This window comes from Ochotona princeps, chromosome 13, assembly GCF_030435755.1.
Source record: "Ochotona princeps isolate mOchPri1 chromosome 13, mOchPri1.hap1, whole genome shotgun sequence".
In the NCBI taxonomy this organism is placed as follows: Eukaryota; Metazoa; Chordata; class Mammalia; order Lagomorpha; family Ochotonidae; genus Ochotona; species Ochotona princeps.
Genome location: NC_080844.1, coordinates 18561806 through 18584625, shown reverse-complemented (window position 1 = coordinate 18584625; position 22820 = coordinate 18561806). Strand labels below are relative to the sequence as shown.

The 22820-nt window shown below is 36.4% G+C and overlaps 1 protein-coding gene across 2 annotated transcripts in view; it reads right to left on the bottom strand.

Annotated features, from left to right (window-relative positions):
- Positions 1–22820, bottom strand: part of PRKG1 (protein kinase cGMP-dependent 1) — a 1159635-nt gene that overhangs the window by 994644 nt on the left and 142171 nt on the right. For both annotated transcript variants that reach the window (XM_004583389.2, XM_004583388.3), the window contains exon 2: positions 5545–5711. In XM_004583389.2, coding sequence (XP_004583446.2) covers positions 5545–5711 — 167 coding nt within the window. The remainder of the gene's footprint in view (positions 1–5544; positions 5712–22820) is intronic.

Here is a 22820-nt window from a genome sequence, read left to right as displayed (position 1 = left end):
ACATGAAACTATTCCCTACAATTGAATGTAAAAAATCACGCCGCTAAGACTCTGTATGCAGAAGTCCTCATTAAGACAGAAAGTAGAGGATAAGTTGAAAAACTGTTCCCTCGTTAAAAATCATTTTTCAATGTGAGATAAATGAAATCAACATTACTGAATTCAATCACTTACATATTTGAATATAACCAAACTATAAACAGTTATGTATCTTTAGGCCATGAATCTTTTGGGCTTTTGAGACACATGGTGGAGTTTAATCCTAAATAACAAGGACAACAAGGTGGACGGACCTTGGGTGAAGCCAAATCACAACCAGTTTTAATAAGAAAAAGGGATCTATTAAGAGAATAGTTGTTATGTGATCTGTAAGAGGTCAGGAAGCAGTTCATTATTCAAAAGATATGAGGCCAAAGAAGTATTTATAAGAAATACTGCAGATTGTTTACTCTTTCAACTATTATTGTTGAGGTTTTATTATTTTCCATGCAAATGGTAAGTATCATTTTTTATCTGGTGATTTAATGTTGTTCATCTCTTTCAGGCTCACCAAACTAGAACATACATGACAAAGATGTAACTACAATATTTCCTATCTGTATTTCAAACTTATCATTGCACTGAACTTAGGCAGAGCCACTCCACAGCTACAACCTGCATCTCAGCTTTCTAACTGCGTGAGCTGATCCTGGTCTAATTATTCAACTTCCTTAGACATCCATTTCCTCATGCAGACAATATGTATGTAGAGTACAGATTAACATGTAGTTAACAGAAAGGATATCTCTTAAGGTTATTAAGAGGATACAAGATTTGGTAGTTACCTAAATAGTGAAAAAAAAAACAGTATCTTGAAGGTAAGTGGTTAAAAGAAATCACTGCCAACAAACCATTAAAAAACGCTTTGTTCTGTTAAAAAAAAGAACCTCTCCAACATAAAATAACTAGAGCACTAAACAGACATCCACAGTTTTAAAAAGTGAAATACCACCTGTCTGCCTCTTTATTAAAAAGTCATAAGAAATAACCAAAACCAGTATATTTAAGCAAAACAATCATTTTACTGGATATAAAATATAACATCTCAGTATTAGAGTGTAAAATTAGATTTTTAAATTACAAATGGATCATTGATTCTAAATCACTAAAGAAGATTTTGTCTTACTTTGGATGAGGGTAGACCAAAGTTTGTCTTAATGATCAAAAATGAGAACAAGAATGGTAAAGTCAATGTTATGCCATAATTATGAATAATGTCTATTTATTTAAATGAACTATATTAAGTGCTCTTTAAGAGCCACAATAAGTCTGTAAAAGATCTTTTTCCATTGCTGCTATGATATACTCTCTATAAATATTAATGTTCATAGAGGAAAAAGAACCCATCTCTTTCAAGAACACTGCTATCTAAACTTGAAGACAACTGAATGTATTGACAAAACCATATGCAAAATAAAATTTTCTCAATTAAAACTTGGGAAAATTTAGGTGATGGAGCTTTTTATTTTAAATTGCTTTGACACAAGGATAAAAGTGCACTATCTGCTGAAGTTACATTCAGTTTGTCAGAATTATCATTTAACAGAAAACCAGCATTTGTTAACATGTGGTCAATTTACTGACTTTAGCTTTAGGCAATCAATATCTTGCAAAATCTGTGACTATGAATATTAATATGTTATTTGGCACTTTGTTTTAAAAGGGTAATTAAAACAGATTTCTTAAGAGATAATTTAGATGGAAACTTCTTAGTCAATTTAGCAATAAAAGCAAGATAAATACATTTAGTAAAATTTTTCTTAAAGCAATGAGAAAAATTTAGTATATTTCCTTTTTATCTAAAGAATTAATGATGGTCACAAGTATTTCTTCCTTGTTGTGCTGTGAATATAATAATGCTGTGTGTATACATGTGAAGGCAACTAAAACTATGTATACATGGAATTGAAAAGAAGTTTAACTTGTTACAAATGTGTTTCAAAATAGAAGATCCTTCCTGTATGTATATCTGTGTATACACATCTGTGCACATATAAAAATGCCTTTGATTTTTATCTATTTGTCATTTTCCTTATGTTGCCAAGATATACTAACTTTATATCATAGTATTGTCAAAGACACAACAAGTTATAAGATATCCATCAAATGAGTAAACTATACCCAAGGATTTTAAATCTTGTCCTATGGAAACAGGTAGCATATATTTCATCATACATGGGATCATTGCATTATGTTAAGCAAAATTAAAAACTTCTTATTGATTTTATTTAAAGATTAAGTTTTATTTAATAAGAAATGTAGAAGTATCCAATTGACAAGGGGTGGACTTTTGATGGGTAATTTTATGCATCAATGGCAACAACATAAGATCAAATAATCAAGCATTATTCTGCTTGTTTCTATAAAAATGTTTCCTGAATGAGATTAATATTTAAATCAGTAGATGCTGAGAAAACCTGATTGCCCTCCAAAATGTGGGTGTGATTCATCTAATCAGGCTAGGTGGACAAAACATTGACTTCTCCCCCGGAAGGCAGTTCGTCCTGTAAATAACGCAAACGTGACATGCAGCAAGAATTCTTTCTTGGTTTCCACTGTCAGGTAAGCCAGTTTCTGAAGACATATATTTTTCTCCCTGTACATACATACATATTGTACTGTTCTGATTCTCTAGGTAACACAGTGATATACCCAACAGTTAAGAACATAAATTCTAAATAAATCAGCTGTAAATTCCGAATCTAAACTACTTGGGAGACCCGTGCTAAACACATAACCTTGTGTGTCTCAGTCTCAGCAGGAAAGGGGATAAATATGTCAGCTTCCACCTTATGGGATGATTTGAGGTTTCAGTAAATTTTGTATTTGAAAAATACTTAGAAATTACACAGTTAGTGTTAAGCATTGTTTAAATATTCACTATTTGTTCCAAGCTTCTTCACAAATACCCAGAAAACTTGCATGTAAGTCCAGCAAACAAAGATGGTATAGATTAACAAAATTTATTGGGAGTATATTTACAAGGTTGCTCAAAATCTATATTTGCAAGAAATATTCAAGATGAAGAAAGAATGAAATCAGTGAATTTTCATGTTTTAGTTTTTCAAGTAAAAAATCAATAATTAGAACTTTAAAACAGGCTAAAATAAAAGTATTCTTCATTTATATGATGGCATTCTTCTTAGAACAATGACTGCCAATACAAACTCTATAAAGTTAAAGCATATTTAGTCACAGATACACCATACTCTCAGAGGTTAATTATAGATCTAAAAACAAACATATCATATAGCCCAGCCAATTACTCCTGAGAACTTACCCAAAAGACATAAAATCAACATATGAAAGAGTCATTTACACACTCATGTTACTGTAGCTCAATGCCCAATATTTAGGATATGGTATCAACTCAGATTCCCATCAATAGATGACTAGATAAGGAAAATGTGGCATGTATACACATATGATACACCTACAGACATATGTATAGATACATGAAATATATACATATATGTATACATACCTGATATACATGAAGGGAATGCAATTCAGTCATAAAAAATAAAATCCTGTTTTTTTCAACAAAATGGATGCAACTGGAAATCCTCATGCTTAGCACAGTAAGCCAGTCTCAAAAAGATAAATTCTATATGTTTTTTTTAACATGTGGCAGCTAATACAGAGCACAAACACGGAAAATTTAAAAATGAAATGGTCACTTTGGGACAGGATTGTTCATTCTAACCCATATTTACGCTCCAGAGGAAATGTGTTTTCCTAGTTGAATATTATGATTGGTGGAAAATGAAGCCCATGAATATGGAATAGACTAAACGTGTGACACTGCAAACACTTCTTATAGAAAAGGAATGAAGGAAGGCTTATTGGGGGAAGCAGGGAAGTGAGGAAACTTACATATAAAACCTGTTCTTTTTATGTTAATAAAAATTTTTAAAAAATCTTTTAAAACATGGTTTCTTTTTAGTAGCAGTTCTTAATTTGTTGCCTCATTTTTATATTGTATGGTTAAACTATTTCTTCTATAGTTCTCACCTTTCCTGGTTATTACTATGCAACTTTGCCTTATAATCCCATCTCCTTTCTTTGAAATGCCTTCCCAAATGCACGCTATTTGTTCTTTTATTTATTGTGATTTGGTTTTGCCAAATGAATGGCCTAACTGAATATTTATAGCCTCATGGCCTGGGGAAGAACTTTATGATACTAACATTAGAAGTGAAAACTATAAAGAAAACAAATGCTAAAACCACTCCTGGAGAACTGAATGTCTATCACATGTCCAAAAAGATTACATGCAAAATTGAAAGGAAAAAGACAAATACAGAAATAATAGGCCTTGTAATGGTATACTAGCAAGTGTTTAGCAGAAACAACATTTATAGTTTCATGCTGCTTTATCAAACATCCGCACAAATCATCTCCTCTTCACTTCTAACTTCTGTAAAGGAGGCACAAAGCAGCATCTCCGCCTTTATTCTGGAAATCCCTCACTACCAAACCCTTACCCCACACATGACAAGAAATGGATAAACATACCCCGGGAAACAAAATCATCACCAGTTAAGATTTGCTGACAGAAAAAAACAGCACCTTGGCTTTCAAAAAAAGGTACATACAACTCAAAAATTAAGGCACTTGCTCAAATACATCCCCCACTCTTAAGGACCTATAAACTTCTCAATTATAGAATAATGTCTTGAGCACATGGGTAAAAACATCAGCCATCACCCAACAAATCAACTTCAGTTTTCATGTGCCAACTCTTTGATAGTACAGAAATTTTGAACTTTCTTCTTAGCTAGCTTAGTCATTGTTTGAAACTTCTTTTTCCTTCTTCTTCTCTCTCCCTCTCTCTCTCTCTTTCTCTCACTCACATACACACACAAAACTCATATAAATTTCAAGTTGTAAATTAGCACCATGAAAACTGACAGAGACATAAAACCTATCTACGCAATTCATTTCTCTATGATTCATTTCATTTTTCCACCAAAGTTTTTATCTCAGCTTCTGCAAGTTTTATAAAACAAGCTACCTCTCTTACTAATTAGGTAACTCATATACTTACCCATCTTTATTACACGCCTCTGCTATACACGAGCGATATCAGATTTCTTTATATATAGTCACAGAAGAACAGCCCATCATATATTTAAAGTCAGAAGTTAAAGACATTGATTATCTGATCAAAAAATACTAACCATGTTCGTAATTCTCATTGAAATTTTGTCAGTTTGCTCAGTGACCTGTCAGAACATGATTTTATCTCTCTTTATATTATCATCTTTCCCATGTCTAAAAATATTGGATTATCATACTAATATACCAAACATTTAATAGTATAATTCTTATAATTAGTCAAACATTCTATCTAAGTAGTGCTTCATCTCTTCTCAAACTGTTTCCAAACAGGATAAAGAAAAATGAAATTGCTTCACATAATGCATTACCATCTGTGTGTAGGCTGATAAGATGGAAATAAGGAATATTTGAATGTGAGAGGATCAGGGTTGCAAACCATACCTTCCATGACATACACCAGTGACCCCACATCTCCTTCCTTGATGATGCAGCTGTCCTTGCCATACTCCACTGGATACATACAATCCACAATCTCCTGGATCTGTGACAGCTCCAAGTTTTTCATAAAGTCATTGTCAAGGATAGCTTCCTTTATAAGATCCTTGGACCTATGGCAAGAGAAGGAGGAATTACTGGCACATAGAACACGTGTTTTCACAATTAGTAAGGTTTAGCAGAGCTACACAATACTCTGGCACACTACAAAAGCATTTTCTTATTAGAAATTCAAAATTTTCTGAAATACCAGAGAACAAAGCAGTTCTATGGCAGCGGAACAGGCATCAAAGAATTTTTCTTTAAGTGAAGCATTACTTAATAAACTAGTTGTCAACAAACAAAACAAACCATATGATTGCATTTTGTTTTACACTTCTAATATCCACAGGGTTTTAGGAAAACGAGTGGATAACATTAAAAAATGGAGCCTGTAAATTAGTTGAAGAAAAAGTGTGAACAAAATACAAAAGGATCTTATGGAATGAATACTATTATGCTAAAAAATCAGACATGTTTTGCAATGTAAGCAATTTTTTTTAAAGATGTATTTGTTTTTTATTACAAAGTCGGATATACAGAGAGGAGGAGAGACAGAGAGGAAGATCTTCCCTCCGATGATTCACTCCCCAAGTGAGCACAAAGGCCGGTTCCAAAGCTTTGGGCCGTCCTCAACTTCTGTCCCAGGCCGCAAGCAGGGAGTTGGATGGGAAGTGGAGCTGCTGGGATTAGAACCGGCGACCATATGGGATCCGGGGGCGCTCAAGGCAAGAACTTCAGCCGCTAGGCCACGGCGCCGGGCCCAAGCAATTATATTTTTTAAAATACAGCTTGCTTGCTTACTTATTTTTGTGTGTTCTTTTCTCACTGGAGTGTATGCTTTACAAGAATAGGAATTGTTTTTAATTTGTTGCCTACTACTGCATGCTTAGTGTCTACTCTGATGCCAGGTATAGGGTGAGTGCTAATATTTTGGATGAACTTTGTTAGAAATGAGATCCTTAATTAGCTAACAGAACAACTGGTAGAAATGTGATAGTTGTTTTTTTTTTTGCCACAACTCACGCTTTTTTATAGAATATTTTCTTTCAAGCAGTTTAAGTTGAGGTAACTACACAGATAATATTCTACTTAAACAAGATGTTTGAAATGCAACATTCAACATGATTTAGATATGGGTTTCTTGCAAACAGGAGGAAAGATATTTACAAATTCTATAATTGTGATTCAGCGATGATGAAGATAATTTTGCACAATTTAAAAGATGGTGCTAATTGTATTTATTGTGCTAAAAACTTCCCAATAAAACAATGAAATACATACCTTTTCCATGTTCACTTCTGGGGAGTTTGTAATCTATTTCAACCTCAGTTTGACTGCCCTAACCTTCACATTTTATGCCTTACACTGATTTAGTTATAAGTGATACATGCTCATTTGAAATACAAATGTGTGTGTATGTTTATATAAAACAATTGAAAAACAATGATTATGAAGCATATTCCTAGGATAAATTGTTATGATGCAATTATAAAAATGCTTATGAATACTATTAATCTTATGAATACTATTAATCTCATGGGTAAGATTCTCAAACTTCTCTCAAATGAAAGGGGAGAATGCAGGATTGCTATTCATAGTAAGAAAATGGGGAATAACTTTTTGACCCTGCCTCTGAGTTCTAAGCTAACCTTGTCATTCATGAAACTCTTAGCTGCTTGTCCTAACTTTTCCGAATCCATATTTTATCAGATTTAAAATGGCATTAAAAATTACCAAGCTAGCAAACGTTTGTATGTGTACACTGATGACAATGTGACTCCGAGTAACTGTGGGTGACAATGGAGGTAACAGCACTAACAGATGTAGTAATAGTGAAAGCGGTGACTAAAGGACACATCATTATTACTGGAAGCAAAAGCATAAAGAAATTAACAAAATGTTGACAATGCTTGCATCTGTTGACTGAATTACATATTTTCTTTATTCCTTCATAAATATATAAAGTTTTCTACATTGGGCATGTTTTGTATGCTAAAAAATCAATACAAATGTCAATATCAAAAGTAACTATGCTATAAGGAAATATTAAAATAAATCACCCTGCCCATTTAATTAATAACTAGATAACTTAATGTTGGTTAATAACAACTACTACTAATGCATATTCATTATTATATTTTTTAGTTTATTTGTTTATTTTTATTTTACCTGAAAGGTAGACAGATAAAGAGCTTTCAATTGTTGCTTCACTCCCCAAATGCCCACAATAGTTAAGACTAGGCCAGGATGAATTCAGGAATCCAGAACTCAACCCAGGTCTCCCAGATGGGTGACAGGAAGCCAAGCTTGGGATCCATTACCTGTGGCCTCCTTGTGTGCACATTATCAGGAAGCTGGATCAGAAGCAGTGTAGTGAGCATTTAAACAAGCTCTGATAGGGGATGCAGTTGTCCCAAACACCTTCCTGTTTTGCCTACCCCAAATATTACTCTTTTCAGAAGATTCTCTTTCCTGTAGTTTGTGTGCAGTTTGGCACAATGGTAGGAATAGTCAGTTACTGAAGAGATGATGCTGGACAGCCAGTAATTAAGAATTTCAGGGCCCGGTACGACAGCCTATTGGCTAAAGTCCTTGCCTTGTATCTGCCGGGATTCAATATGGGCACCAGTTCGTGTCCCAATATCCTTGCTTACCCTCCAGCTTCCTGCTTGTAGTATGGGAAAGCAGTCAAGGACGGTCCAAACCCCTGTGTCTCTGCACCCGTGCAGGAGACCTGGAAGAAGTTTCTAGCTCCTGGCTTTGGATCAGCTCAGTTCTAGCTGTTGTGGCCACTGGGGAGTAAGACAGCAGATGGAAGATTCTGCTCTCTGTCTTTCCTCCTCTCTGTATATCTGACTTTCCAATAAAAATAAAAACAAAACTTAAAAACAATTTCAGAATACTGTCTACTTTTAAAGTGGTTGTTATGAGATTTCAATATTAATTTGAGCTCTTTATCTGCAGTTTCAATATGTTGAACTTTATAAAACAAAATTATAGATAGCAAAACTTTGTCTTAAAAGAATTGATTATTTTGAGTCTTCAAGATGTAAAACTTACTGCTATCTACGATTTTCATGATTTTCCCATAAGTACCTTCACACTCTTGACTTCAACAACATCACTGTCATCATCATATTAACTCCTATGATTTACTGTTATTGAAATTGCTTTTCCAAACACCAAAGCTTAACTGAACTTCAGAATTTTGACCTAAGTCAAGTTGCTTTATATTCCCTCTTTATTAAAAAGCATCTTTCTTTCATTTGGGTCAGAAAGTGAGATCATCTGGCACATTCAAAATTGTTAACATAAAAAAAGACTTGATGCAATGAATTGAGAATCACAACTTATTTAGCCTACATGCAGAATCTAATCCTTTGGGAAATATTAGTAGTGCTCCATTAAAGATCTGTGTCCTAGAAATGTAGCAGATTAGAAATCAAACTCATTCCAAAAAACAATTAGCTCCACCCAAAGATGATTGAGGAAAGTCCCTCTATCTTCTCATAAAGATCTGTATTAACCTCTTTTATGAAGACATCAGAAAAAATGGAACAATGAACTCCAACACAATCCCCCAAAGTTATTAAAACTTTCCAAGCACCTAACACAAGGTTGAGAAAGAAATGGCTTGTGAAAAAAGGGATTTTGGGATGTTGTTAGTTGTCCCATTTAATTTTAGATGGAGTTCCTTTAATCTCCTATCAAAACGGAGATCAACTGGAGACTTTCATACGTGCTTTCCAGTAATAATTAAACAAACTGATCAATATGGGACCTATGCTTTATCATTTATCTCATCATATGGGATAATAACTTTTTTCTCTTATGTGTCATCCGTCATCCCTCTCTGCCTTCATAGCAAGGTAGGAACATTCTGCCTCTGTGAAGTACAACTCAAACATTCTTGTCAAGGAGTGAAAGTCTTGTCAAAGCCCTGCCTTTTCATGTAATTTTCATTTATGTCCTTTTTACCTTAAGGAATGGAAATGTGGGATGACTCTCATTAACCTCTACTTGCTCCAACATTGCACACTATAATCAGAGACTCCACATAACCCTTCTTGAAATACATTTCTTTCCCTGAAAAAATGATCTCAGACAATCACTGTTAGTAGGCCATATGGCTGCACTTAAGATTAGGTGAGTGGTACTATAAACACATTTAGTTAGGAAAAGCACATTTAACAAGTACCAAAAGATAGCTATCTACCCAACCCAGGGTTAACAATCCTAACCTTTTGCAGGTATCAAGCAATCTGATGTTGGTAGTATGAGAAGCAAATATAAAGATCTTCCTTTATTTTGGTCTTTCCCTCCTCAGGATGGGAAACCTGGAAGAAGCTACTGGCTCCTAATTTTGGATCAGCTCAACTCCAGCTATTGTGGCCATTTGCAGAGTGAACCAGAGGAAGGAAGACCTTGCTTTATGTCTCTCTCTCTCTGTCTCTCCGTCTCTCTCTCTCTCTCTTCCTTTCAAATAGAATACTTTACAAATATTCTACTATGAATACAAGAAAACACACACCTATTTATGAACTAAAGGAGCCAGCACTGATCACTGCCAATAAGCAGACCTTTGTTTCCTTAACCTTACAAAACAACATGCTATGTCAGGACTTCTTACAGCAATCAACACTTGCTACAGCTATTCCAATTTTATAACAGAAATAACACTCATGAAGAAATCAAAATAATTTGTAGCATGCATACCTGTAATCAGCATTTAATACAAAACATGAAAGTCAAAGTATAATAACACAATTCCTAGGTAATCAATGCTATTTATCTTTTGCTCATTATATGCACTGAAAGTTTTTCCAGTAGCCAATTTCTCTCTCATATGTGTTCTATAGTTCTAACACAGATGCTCTGCCTCCACAGGGCTAAACCACAGCATATTGAGGAAACTGTCCCACAAACAAAAGCTATGAAAGGAAAAGTATAGCTAACACATAAAATATTTGCTCTGTTCCATCTTCCTTCTAATGAGTAAATCCTGGGAGGCACCAGAGATGCTTTAAGTGATTGTGTCCTTGTCACCACAGAGGAGGCTTGCGTTGTCCCCTAGCTCCCGGTTTTAGTGTTGGGTGAACCAGAAGATGGAAAGGTACACTCTCTCTTTCTCACTTCTCAAATAAAAAATTAAAATAATATTTTGAAATATAAGTATGTTTCTACAAAATTTTTTTAATTCTTGCATATTTTTCATGATACACATTTTTCATAAACAAATTAAAGATCCTGCATACATATAACAACCCCAGATTCTGTCATATTCTTTGAAAAAAAACTAAATTTTTGTTCTGTTGGGCAGCTAAATCATCTGAACTATAAAATACAAATATTTTCCTGTTTTTTTTGGTGTGTATTTTTTTCAGACCCATAATTCTTAAAATAACTAATATTCAAATCAAGTATTCATATTCCCAATTGTAAAAGCTCAATGGTTTCCAAATTTCTTAGTCAAAATTTAAAAAAATCCCTCAATATTGACATCAGTCATTATCACAGCAATACTACTGCTCTCATTAATATTAATTACGTAGTTATTCTATGCTTCATGAGGAAAAAGGAGAATTACCTCATTTACATCTTGTTATGATTCTCTAGGTTTGTCACAAGTAGAACTCAAACACATATAAATTCCTTAATATTATACAACCAGTAAATTATAGGTAGAGTCAAGATTAAAAGGGAAAACTATTTGACGTCTAAACCCACAGTCTACCAAACTGTTTGACTTCTCAACCCACAATATGAAATTGTATTTGACGATTTGAATAAATTACCCCAATTAAAAAATCCAAAAGCAAATGCTTGCTCACTTATTGCCGCTTATGCAAATGGAAGGATGCTATGCTTGGGTAGCATGACCTCTTATCTGTAGAGAGCATTTCATGCTTTCAAAACAGTTCCACTATTAACATTTTGTTGTCACAAATCTGTGCAGTAGGTAGAACAGATGCTACTATTTCCTCTAATTAACAGATTTTTTAAAAAAGGTATAAAGAGGTTATAAGTCTGCCAAGTTCACAACAGAGATTAAAGTAGGACTCAGGTCTACTGACTACAACCCTGAAATAAAACAATTTCCAAACCTTCCTTGATTTCATGTGTATTTGTGTTCATTCATTCACACATCTTCCCTCTTTCCCCTCTATCCCTGATCTCTCTCTTCACCTCCCTTTTCTTTCTAACTTTTTGGTCAGATTTCAGTCATTTTAATGTTCAAATTTCCTCTAATAAAGACTGAAAGAATCCACAGCAGTAATATCAGCAGGGAACTATGGCCATTCAAAAATAATTCCATAGTGTGTGATGGTACATTCAGAAAGATTCCCTTTCTCATATAATTAATTCTCCTCATCACAGAAGTTTGAACAAATCCTGCAGCTTATACAGAGAGATGCCCTCTTGATTCAGCAATACGATTCAAATTTTTTTTTGGTTCCAGTGAGTTCATATTTGTTCCTTTTCTCACCCGAGTACACACCAGTTCATGCTGGAGTCCAGCTCCAGCCAAGTTCAAAGCTCAAGAAGGGTTTGTGCAGTCAGTGAAAAGACGTACACTGTCACTTGGTGCTCTCTTGATACAGCTCAAGAAGTCCTTCTTATTTACTCAGACACATCACAAGCGTTTGCACAAATATCTGATTTTACTATCTTTAACTTCAGAATCAAGCCAGCATGCACACATGTCCAATTAATTAATTTTTTACTTCATGGTCAACCAGGTGCTCTTAAGATACTTCTGTAAGTTACTGTAATTAGTTTCTTCAAAACAAGCCATTATTCATTCTTCAGTAATAGCCATTATGGGACAACCAGGACTGCAAGGCCAAGACACAAGTGGTTACCTACTAATGAGTAATATATTCTCACTACATTTCTATTTCTACAACTTATCTATTACTTAATGGGAGAAATACATCAAAAGGGAAAAAACATAAAGATTGAAGACAAAAAGTTTCAAACATTAAATCTCCCTACAACAGCTGGCTTTACAACCCCTTAAACAGTCAAACAATAATCAAAAGCATATCTGTTATCAATAAAAGCACCCTATAATTCCTCTAGCCAAAAAATTATAAAAGCAGCTAAAACAGCTACATTTTCTGTGCTCCAAAGAGTTGCAACAACAGGCTAAACTTTAGGGTCACAGTTACTATGTATTTTTTTTTTTTGCCATAGCAGTTTCAGCTCATATTCCCATCACTTCCATTAGTTTGTAGGATTCTTATCAAGCCATTTCCCAGAAGGCATGCTACATGTCTGGGCCAGATTCCAGGGCAATGGTTAGGTACACAATAAGGTGTCCAGAAACGGCCTGTACTTAATTATATTCCTGTGTATAAATTGTTAAAGACCCACTTACCAAGACAATATCAGTAACATTAACTCCCAAGCTCAAATCAGTTGCAAAAGCCATCTCAAAGTGGCAAACAACAATGCCTCAATAGATTACAGAATTCTTAGTGGGGTGGTTGAGTGTCCATGCAAAGGGGGGTGAAACCGTGTTGAGGTGGTTCGAAAGACATCTGCCAGGCCTTGTCAAACACCTGAAAGCTCCTCATGCCCCTGCAAACAGCAGAGTTGTTCTCTTCACAGCTTCATGTCATCTGTAGCCACAACACAGACCCCAGCAAGTTCATATTCATTCTCTCTTTTCCTTCCCCTCTTTTTTCTATTGCTATATATTCTGATTCAGATTGCTTCACCAAACAAATACACAAGAGAAATAAAACATATAAAAATTTGCTATTGACTTGACAAAATAATTTTTCTTGGACTCCAAATTAAAGGTAATTCCTTATTATGCTTCTGGGATAAAAATATATTCAAAGAAAAACTGAGAAAAGTCAGCCTTCTGTAATCAATGTAATTAATGGCCTGTAACAGATATATTTCCAAGAACTTCGAATTTAGACAAATAATTTCCACTTATGTATTTTCCAGTAGATATCTAATAGATAAAATTTGTAAAAGTTCACACACTGCAAGACCTAAGCTATCTTAAGCTTCCCCTGAAGATATCATAGAAGGTAGGAACAAAGGATGGTTCATAATATCATGTATGCCTGAATTGCAAACAATTCAGTTTTATTTGCAGGTAATGATCTAACACTCTTTGAATGCAGGCCAGGAGAAAAATGCAAAGTCTTAGATGCACAGGGCTTCCAGAAGTCAGGGTGACGGTACAGAAAGGAGGAGAGTTGGTCACTGAGGAATGGATGGGCTATGACCTATCCGCAGGTGAGAATATGCTATTACAAGTGCAGGTGCCCATATGGCCTGGTGGTTAAGATGCCTGCATCTGTCATTGAACTACCTGAGTAGGAATCCTGGCTGTATCCCAAATCTACTTTTCTGCCAGAGTGCACCCTGGGAGGAGGTAGGAAATGGCTCAAGTAGTTGGAAACCTACCACAAGTTCATGTAGAGACCTGGATTGTGTTCAAAGACCTGGGCTTTGGCCTCACCCAACCACCATGGGCATAAATCTCTTTCTGTGTCTCTCTCTTCCTGCCTCCCTCCTTCCTTCTTTCCTTCTCTCTCTCTCTTTCGCTCTCTGTGTATGTGTGTGTGTGTGTGTATTTCAAATAAAAAATAAAATTTAAAAGTCTTTCTTTCAGGTCATAGTGCTAAGTCAGGTCATAGTACCAGTCAGCCTTAGTAGTCTGCTAAACTAGTCCTCATATAGTTTGCTTATTAATTTATTCAAAAATTTTTATTATTGTATATTTTATTAATAAATTTTACATTGAATAAAATATCCCATGTTGATCAAGAAATAGTGGTTTCTTATAATTTAATCCAGGTACTAATAAACACTTTAGTATACAGAAAAATTCTGTTTTAAATCTGTTAAAATATTTCTTCAGTTCTAGTATCATCAATGTAGAAAAAAGTAAATAAGGTAACAGAAAAGCTTAGAGCACTGATAAAAATAGGGTAAATTCAATGATTGTCAGTATGGCTTTAGGAATTCTGAGACATCTGGTTGAATAAAACTATACACAAAAGTACAACTTAAAACTTATTATATTGGACTAATTTTAGCTTCACTAATGATACTTCAAAGCATATAAAGAATGCACATTTCAGTTTGCCTGGAAATTATAATTTGAATTTTATGTATGTATGTATTTAATTTGAAAGGCAGGAAGACAAAGACACAGAGATGTTCTATCCATTAGTTTACACCTGAATGGCCACAACGGCCAATAATGAGCCAGAACTCAATCCAAATCTCCCATGGGAGTGGTCAGGATTTAAGCGCCTGCCTCTGAAAAGTATAATCCTTTAAAAGTTTTTTTTTTAATTTATTTGAAAAGGAGAGAGAGCAAAACAGACAGACAGACACACAATAGCCAGAGGTGGGCTGGTCTGAAACAAGGAGCCTGGAGCTACTTCCAGGTCTCCCACATGGGTACAGGGGACCAGAGACTTGGGCCATCTTCCCCTGAGTTTTCAAGAATATTAGTTGGGAGCTGGATCAGAGGTGGAGCAGCCGGTCTTAAAACAAGGGCCCCAAATTAAAAATGCATAGCAAACAATTGCTGAAATGCATTCCTCTCCTAGTATTTCTTGAGCACCTTGTCTGTGACTTCATACTATGCATTGGGAACACAGAAGTGAAGTCAACAGAGCCTCTAAACTGCCTGGGAGTGACACTCCTATAACAGGTGAAAGAAAACACAGAGAAATCCAGCAAACATGTTAGAATGCAGGAGGTATTCGGATGGTGACAAAAACAGCACTGAGTGTAGAATTCATGGGGAATACCTACTTTGGATCTGAAATAAAAATCTTTCTAAAAATTCAACATGCCGGCAGATATTTAAGGATAGGATGAGCTAACCCATAGAAGACATGAGGTAAAGCAATTCAATGTGGGAGGAACAGAATAATTTGAGGTTCAAATATGGAGAAAGAAGCAGTAAAATAGAGCCTTTTGATCAAGAGAAAAAAGAGCTGGGATGAATTTGGAGACATAAGCAGGGCCTGATTTTAGACAGGGCCTTTTAGATTGTGGGAATCCTTAGTGAAACAGGGAGCTGTTAAAAGGGTGAAACAAGGACAGTGAGTGATACTGTCTGATTCAAGTTTTTAAAAGATCACTAGAATTTCAGTGAATGAACTGGGGCAATTGCAAGTGGAAAAAGAGGGGAAGGCAAGTTCAGGCAGCATGCTACTGCAATACATACAGCAAGGCAAACAGATTACAGCAAGGCCTGGATTACAATGGTGAAAGCAGAGAAAGGTGAAAGTATGAATAACGCAAAAGTGTATTTTGTGAGGGAAAGCTGTAAGACTTATTGGTAGAATAAAAGTGGGGAAGAGGAAAGAGGAATAATTTTGGTTTATCTGTTTGAGCATCTTAACAGACATCAGTGCTGCCTCCCAACATAGGCTAGACTTAGAGAAGTCCTGGGTTCCAAATTGCTATACCTAGGCTGGAGGGAGGAATCTCACAATGCTGAATGAGAAGTACAAGAGCTATGGAAAGACAATCAGGTCACGTCAGGTAGAAGGTGCAGAGGAAGTATTTCAATGGGAAGGAATGGCAATTTTTTCCTATTCATTGCTAAAAGAGCTGTGCTTGTAAACATAGTTATAATTTTACATCAAAATATGCATTCATTTTATGAGAATAGAGTGTGTTTGTGTGTGTGTGTGTGTGAGAGAGAGAGAGAGAGAGAAACCAACGCTACATTCAATGGTTTACTCCCCCAAACGTCCAAATCAGCCAGGGCTAGACTAGGCTATAGTGAGGAGTGTGGAACTTCATCCCTGCCTTCCACTGAATGGCAGCGTTATAGTTGAACTACAACCTACTGTCTTCCAAGGTGTATATGAACAGGGAGCTAGACAAGGAGTGGGACTGTGACTCAAACCAGGTACTCCCAGGCTGTTTGTGTACCAGGCGGCAGATCTGCTACATCTTATCCTGCCCCAATATGGATACTTCAGCATCGTTAGGCCACAGCTTTGATATCAGTAAACCATTTAGTACAGCTAAATAGTGAGCAGCACAAAGCCGTGCTCTCCCCTGTCACTGGCTAATTTTAAAAAGTCACTTTACATTTTTCCTATGGTTTTATTCCTTAGATTACTTTAGGCATAAGATTATCATACCAACTGAAACTTGCTGGAAAACAGAATTATTCAGAAAGAGTAAGCCAGTAAGATTTTACTGTCATTTTTAGAATTACACATATATGTGTATATAGTATGCACACAGCATACATGTATATGTAGTGTATATAGTATGTATACACCAGCACCATTCTAAATGAATACACACTACAGTCTGCAATGTTTACTGTGTGTTAAATTTGGTAAGAGTGGGTCATATCTGTTTAAAAATCCCTGAATGTCAACACGTGCTAATGTTCAAAAATCTCTTCATTTTTCACAACAAAATGGCAATCAGTCTGAATCAAAAATACATTGTTTTTTTTTTTTTTTTTAAAGATTTTATTATTATTGGAAAGCCGGATATACAGAGAGGAGGAGAGACAGAGGAAGATCTTCCATACGATATTTCACTCCCCAAGTGAGCCACAACGGGCCGGTACACGCCAATCCGATGCTGGGACCAGGAACCTCTTCCGGGTCTCCCATGCGGGTGCAGGGTCCCAAAGCTTTGGGCCGTCCTCGACTGCTTTCCCAGACCACAAGCAGGGAGCTGGATGGGAAGTGGAGCTGCTGGGATTAGAACCGGCGCCCATATGGGATCCCGGGGCTTTCAAGGCGAGGACTTTAGCTGCTAGGCCACGCCGCCGGGCCCAAAATATATATATTGTTAACTTTCTGGTGAAAAAAATTCCTTGGGCTTGGCGGCGTGGCCTAGTGGCTAAGGTCTTCACCTTGATCCCATATGGCCGCTGGTTCTAATCCCGGCAGCTCCACTTCCTCTCTGTGTCTCCTCCTCTCAGTGTATCTGACTTTGTAATAAAAATAAAATAAATCTTTAAAAAAAAAAAAGAAAAAAATTCCTTAATGTTGAGGAATATATTCTTGTTAGCAACCTGATAGGATAATCCATACAGGAAACTTGTTTAATAGATTTAATTCTCACACTAGGTTGCTGTAGATATGAAACCGTTAGGCAGACAGGCTGGCAACGGAATATGAAAGTGACTCAGTATTAATCATACGTTGAGTCATCCAACATCGTATAAGCTTCATTACCCTCCCCTTCCATTTATTTTCTAGACCCAGAGTTGTATTGTAAATTACACCATTAAGAGAAATGACTGCACCATGAGGATCATTAAGATTTCTGTGCCAAACATATTTTGGACTTTAACATTGCAGTAAATCAAAGCCTTTCCTCGTAGTTAGTAAAATGAGTACCTCATTTCACTTTGACTCTTAAGAGTTCCCACCATGTTTATTTACTTTGTATGTTTGTGGATTATCCGAGCCATTAAAACACAGTTTTTTAAGTACCTTAAATTATTTTGAAAACACAATGGATGGGGAGTATGCAGTTAAGTAAAAGGTGAATACTTTTTAAAGAATAATGTAATATTTGGAAAATGATGGCAAGCGCAGCCACATATTTATTCATATTCAATTTCATGTCCATGTGGAATTCTTCCTAAGTATTATATAAAGCCAGATGCTCCATTTCTCACGTAAACTGCATTGAGCATACATTTTTCATATCGTTTCTCTGAAACCCGCAACTATCAGCTTCTGTTTTACATATAGAACCACACATGTGCTCACTCACTCCCTGCTAAAAGTTCTCAAGGTAACCTTGAGGTGATTGTCATCGAGTTATACATCCAGAATAATCAAGTGTTTCTTCCCATGACATTCCATCATCAACCTTTCCTTGTATCATGACTTTAACTGTATTATGTGCTCAGTCTTCTTTTTTTTTTTTTTTTTTTTTTTTTGCTTTTTAAAATTATTTGCATTTTATTTATTTTTTTTTTATAATCCATTTTATTGTATTGTTGTTGACAATCTTTACATAGTTAACTATAGTTGAAGGAAAATCAAGAAAGAGAAGAAAGAAAAGAAAAAAAAAAAAAAGGTTCGGGGGATAGGGAGGTGGGCAATGCTATTATGTCCATATTGTTTCCATCATGTATCTGAGGTAAAAGGGGATATTGAGGGAGAATTCCCACCCAGTTTCCCGCCCACCCCAAGTCCCGGATGTGGGGCATGCTCTGAGATATGTGCTCAAGTGGAGTTAATAGTTCTCCAGTTATGAGTCACTGCCAGTTTCGCTCGATGAGGTGGTCCACTGATTGATATGGTCCATCATGAAGTCTCCATTTGTTCCATATTTCGTTGCCAACATGTAGCTGAGATGAATGATTGTCCTATTCTGTCTTCTGTCTTTTCTTGGTTAGAATTCTGAGTCCAGCAGTTCAAGTGGGGAGATCTCCAAAGATACTTTGAGGTATTCCCAGACCAGATTCTTGTATGTTCTAGCAAGCACAGGGCCCGGCACAGTCCATCACTCCAATCAGCTGGTGGTTGCAATTGCTGTGTTGGTTCTGTTTTCAGTCCCGAGTTGCACTGGAACCAATGGGTGTTGCAGTCCAGTCTGGCTCGGCCCTTACATCAACCAGTGGGAGCTGTAGCCTAGTTGGGGCGACCCACAATAACCCCCACCAGACCGCCCCCTACCCTGGTTTGCCAGTATGTGTAGCAGAAGACCAATCTGTCCCCCATCCCATTTGGCTCTGGTACTTGTCAATGGGTATTAAAACTTGGTTTTATCTAACCAACTCAACCATCCAGCCCTCACAGATATTGTTGAGTACCTCTCTATCTAGCCATCCCAGCCCCCGTCCTAGTTATCATGCCCTCCCACGGGAATAGTGACCCAAGAAGGGGGAACCCACTTTTTCCCTCCCAGGTCTCTCTGTCCCGGTTTATGCACTCTTTAGGTGGTCCTGTGATTTGACTCGACAGAATTAGTCCCCAGTGCCAGCTTCTGCCAGCTGATGCTGTGGCCCTGATCTTGTCCACATGCAGCGCACAGGTGTTGTAGCCTTGCTTAGTCGTGTCTGTCTCTATCCCAGCCAACACTCTCCAGTGGGAGTGGTTGTCCAGCGAGGGGACCAGCCCCTTAACCCCCCCGCCAGCTCTGCCCCTCCCTTCCTGGATCTCACGTGTGCTGGATGGGTGCTGCATTCATATCCAGTACAGGCAACCATGCCCTGGCGTTCCATAATGTGTACTGGTTTTGTCGCAACCAAACCCTTCTCTCTCCTTCAAATATCAAATGGTCTTGACAATGTCATTTCAGCCTGTCATTCTGAACTTGTCACTTGGTTTGTCACAGCATAAACCTACTATAAATCAAACCTTGTCCTACTAACTCCAGCCTTCAGTCCCCTTTTAGATTTGTAATGATGGCTTTCTAATTCAACTACACATTCCTTATCTTAATCCTTTATCAGTTGCTGCTTTTGTTTCATGCAAATTTATTTAGCATGCCCTTATTTACACTGGCATCAAAAAGCTTGCTTTGGGGTCACTTTTTCTCTTCCAATTGCTATTTATCATGTTATCATTACTCCTGAGACTATGTAATTATATATTCCAAAGAGTCTCCCACCACACTGAGCAATAGAGTCAATTGGGAAGATTCAAAAATTGCACGCATCAAGAACCCAGCTCCCCAAAACTTGATTTCAATTATTTTGGGTATGGCATTTATAGCACAGGAAATAAATTTTAATTTTAGTTTCACATTTTCAAGTATTTTGAGTTTTATTAAATTTAAACTTTTATGGATGGCTCATCACTCATTTACCTAGCAGTTTTTTTATGCTCTTCTTTACCTTAAGAAAAACCCACTGAATAAAACACATTTTCAAGGCATAAAATAACATTCAGGAAGATGTACACTTCAAAATTTTACAAAAATTTTTGTAAAAATAAAAAAGAATCACATTTTATCAAGTTGACTTTTGTGCTTTAAACATGAAATCTCAAAAGGAAAAAATGTACTACGAGAAACCTTTCAACCAAAGCTTTAAGATGCTCTATTTCATTGATTTACATGAAATAAATTTGTTAATTTTCCACACCTCCCCAGTCATCCTGACTTTTGCTCCCCGCCCCCTTCCTCTCCTTTTCTGGTGGTGTGTTTCTCTTCCCCATTTCTCCTCCGCTATTGCCTCTCACTCTTCTTATCGTCAGTTCCTCCTTACAATCTAATTCATAGCTGCAGTTTCATTGGATCTAAATCTTACTTTCCTCGCTTTTCATTTCATACAGTGTCCTTAGAGCATCTTGCTTAAATTACTAGCCATATGAGAATAATATCTAAATCAGTTCTCATACCTGAATTCTTTCTACAACTGCACACTGAAGGTTTCTGGTCACAGATGCCTAGAGTTCACCATGGTGGCAAGAGAATCCATCTACCTTCCTCAGCAGCCCAAGTTTTCCTCTTGGACTCTCACCGTCAATAGGAGCATTATCCCTTACTTCCCCATTTGATGAAGACAAATCTAGAGACTTTGTGCTCACACAGCCCATTACTGATTGTCAAGACTCACTAATCATTCTCATCTCCTGAATACTTCTTAAATTCCTACCAACTGCAAATCTGAACAAAGTCTATATCTGGATAGTGCCATTTTAACAACATACATTTTATTGTTTTGATACCATTCTATGATTATGTATGATATCAATGTCAGGGAAAACTGGGGCAGGGGAGAGGGATTACATAAACACTCTGCAACTAATTTGGCAAGTTTTTGTGAGTGTTAACAAATTTTAAAATAACAAGTTACTTTATAAAATACAGCTCTAATTATAGCCCCTGCTGTCTGTTCTACCCTTCTAAAGCCCTTATTTAGCTTCTGAGTGTTCTTAAATCAAACCACCGTTCTTTTAGAGACTTTAAAACCCACTCCAGTTCAAATTTACTACATGCTCTATATTATTCTTGGACTTGTCCTATAACCATACCACCCTTCTTTTAATTTCCACAAGCACACTCCTCTCCTGCCCTATGAACTTCAAATATACTATTTCCTCTGCCTAAAACATTTTCCCAGAAACCTTGCCTGGCTTACTATCTTTTTGCCTTTCAGGTCTCTGTCAAATTGTTCTGTATCAAGGAACTTTTACTACCTACTAATTCATCCCTCTAAACTAGATGAATGAACTCCTTGTTTAGGTTCTCATAGTGCCACTCAATTTTTCCCCAGATAAAATTCATCATATGCGAAATTTCTTGTTCAGTTTTGCACCTCACACAATAGCCTGCAAATCCAATAAACAGGGAATTAAAGCCTGGCAAGAAAATATGAGATGAGTAAGATCCAAATTTTTTATCTATTTTATCATTTCTCAAATGAGCCTCAAATCTGTATATACATGGTGTGTACTGAGTGATGTTCTACTCCCCATAATTAGTAATACTCCCATTTGTTTATGAATAAAGATTTCAGGGTGCTAGTAGACTGAGGAAAGTGACAGGTCACCAGATGTTAGACAGTAGTTTACACTTGGGAACATGATATCACCTAAAAAATGTAATAAAGAATCAGATATTTAAGTATATGTTTCTATTCTAGAAATAATTCAATAGGAAATCAAGGGACACATATTCCATTTGGTATGCAAAAGAAGAACTACAAAAGGATGATGTTCTGGGCTCCATGCAAAGGATCAATTGGCTAATCTTCCTTTCCAAAGTACCAGCATCCCATGTGGGTGCCAATTTATGTCCCTGCTGCTTCACTTCCAATTTAATTCCATGCTTGTGGTCTTGGAAGGCAGTTGAGGATGGCCTAAAGCCTTGAAAGCCTCTACCCATGTGGGAGACCTGGAGGAGGCTCCTGACTTATGGCTTTGGATTGACTCAGCTTTGATAGTTGTAGCCATTTGGGGACTCAACCAACAGATGGAAGATCTTTTTCTGTCTCTCTTTTCTCTGTGGATCTGCCTTTCCAATAAAAATAAATAAATATTTTTTTAAAGGTGAGATTCACTATGATTTTTCCGCTATTATCTTGCCATATGAGCTTAACTTTCCACATTCCTAGCACAATTTATAGAATTACGAAGTGCTTGACACCCTCCTAAATCGTATTAAAGCTAACTGCATGGGTGTCACAATGAGTGGCTCATTATTGCCAGAATCAAAATATCAAGAAGCAGAAATCATCAGTTGCAGAT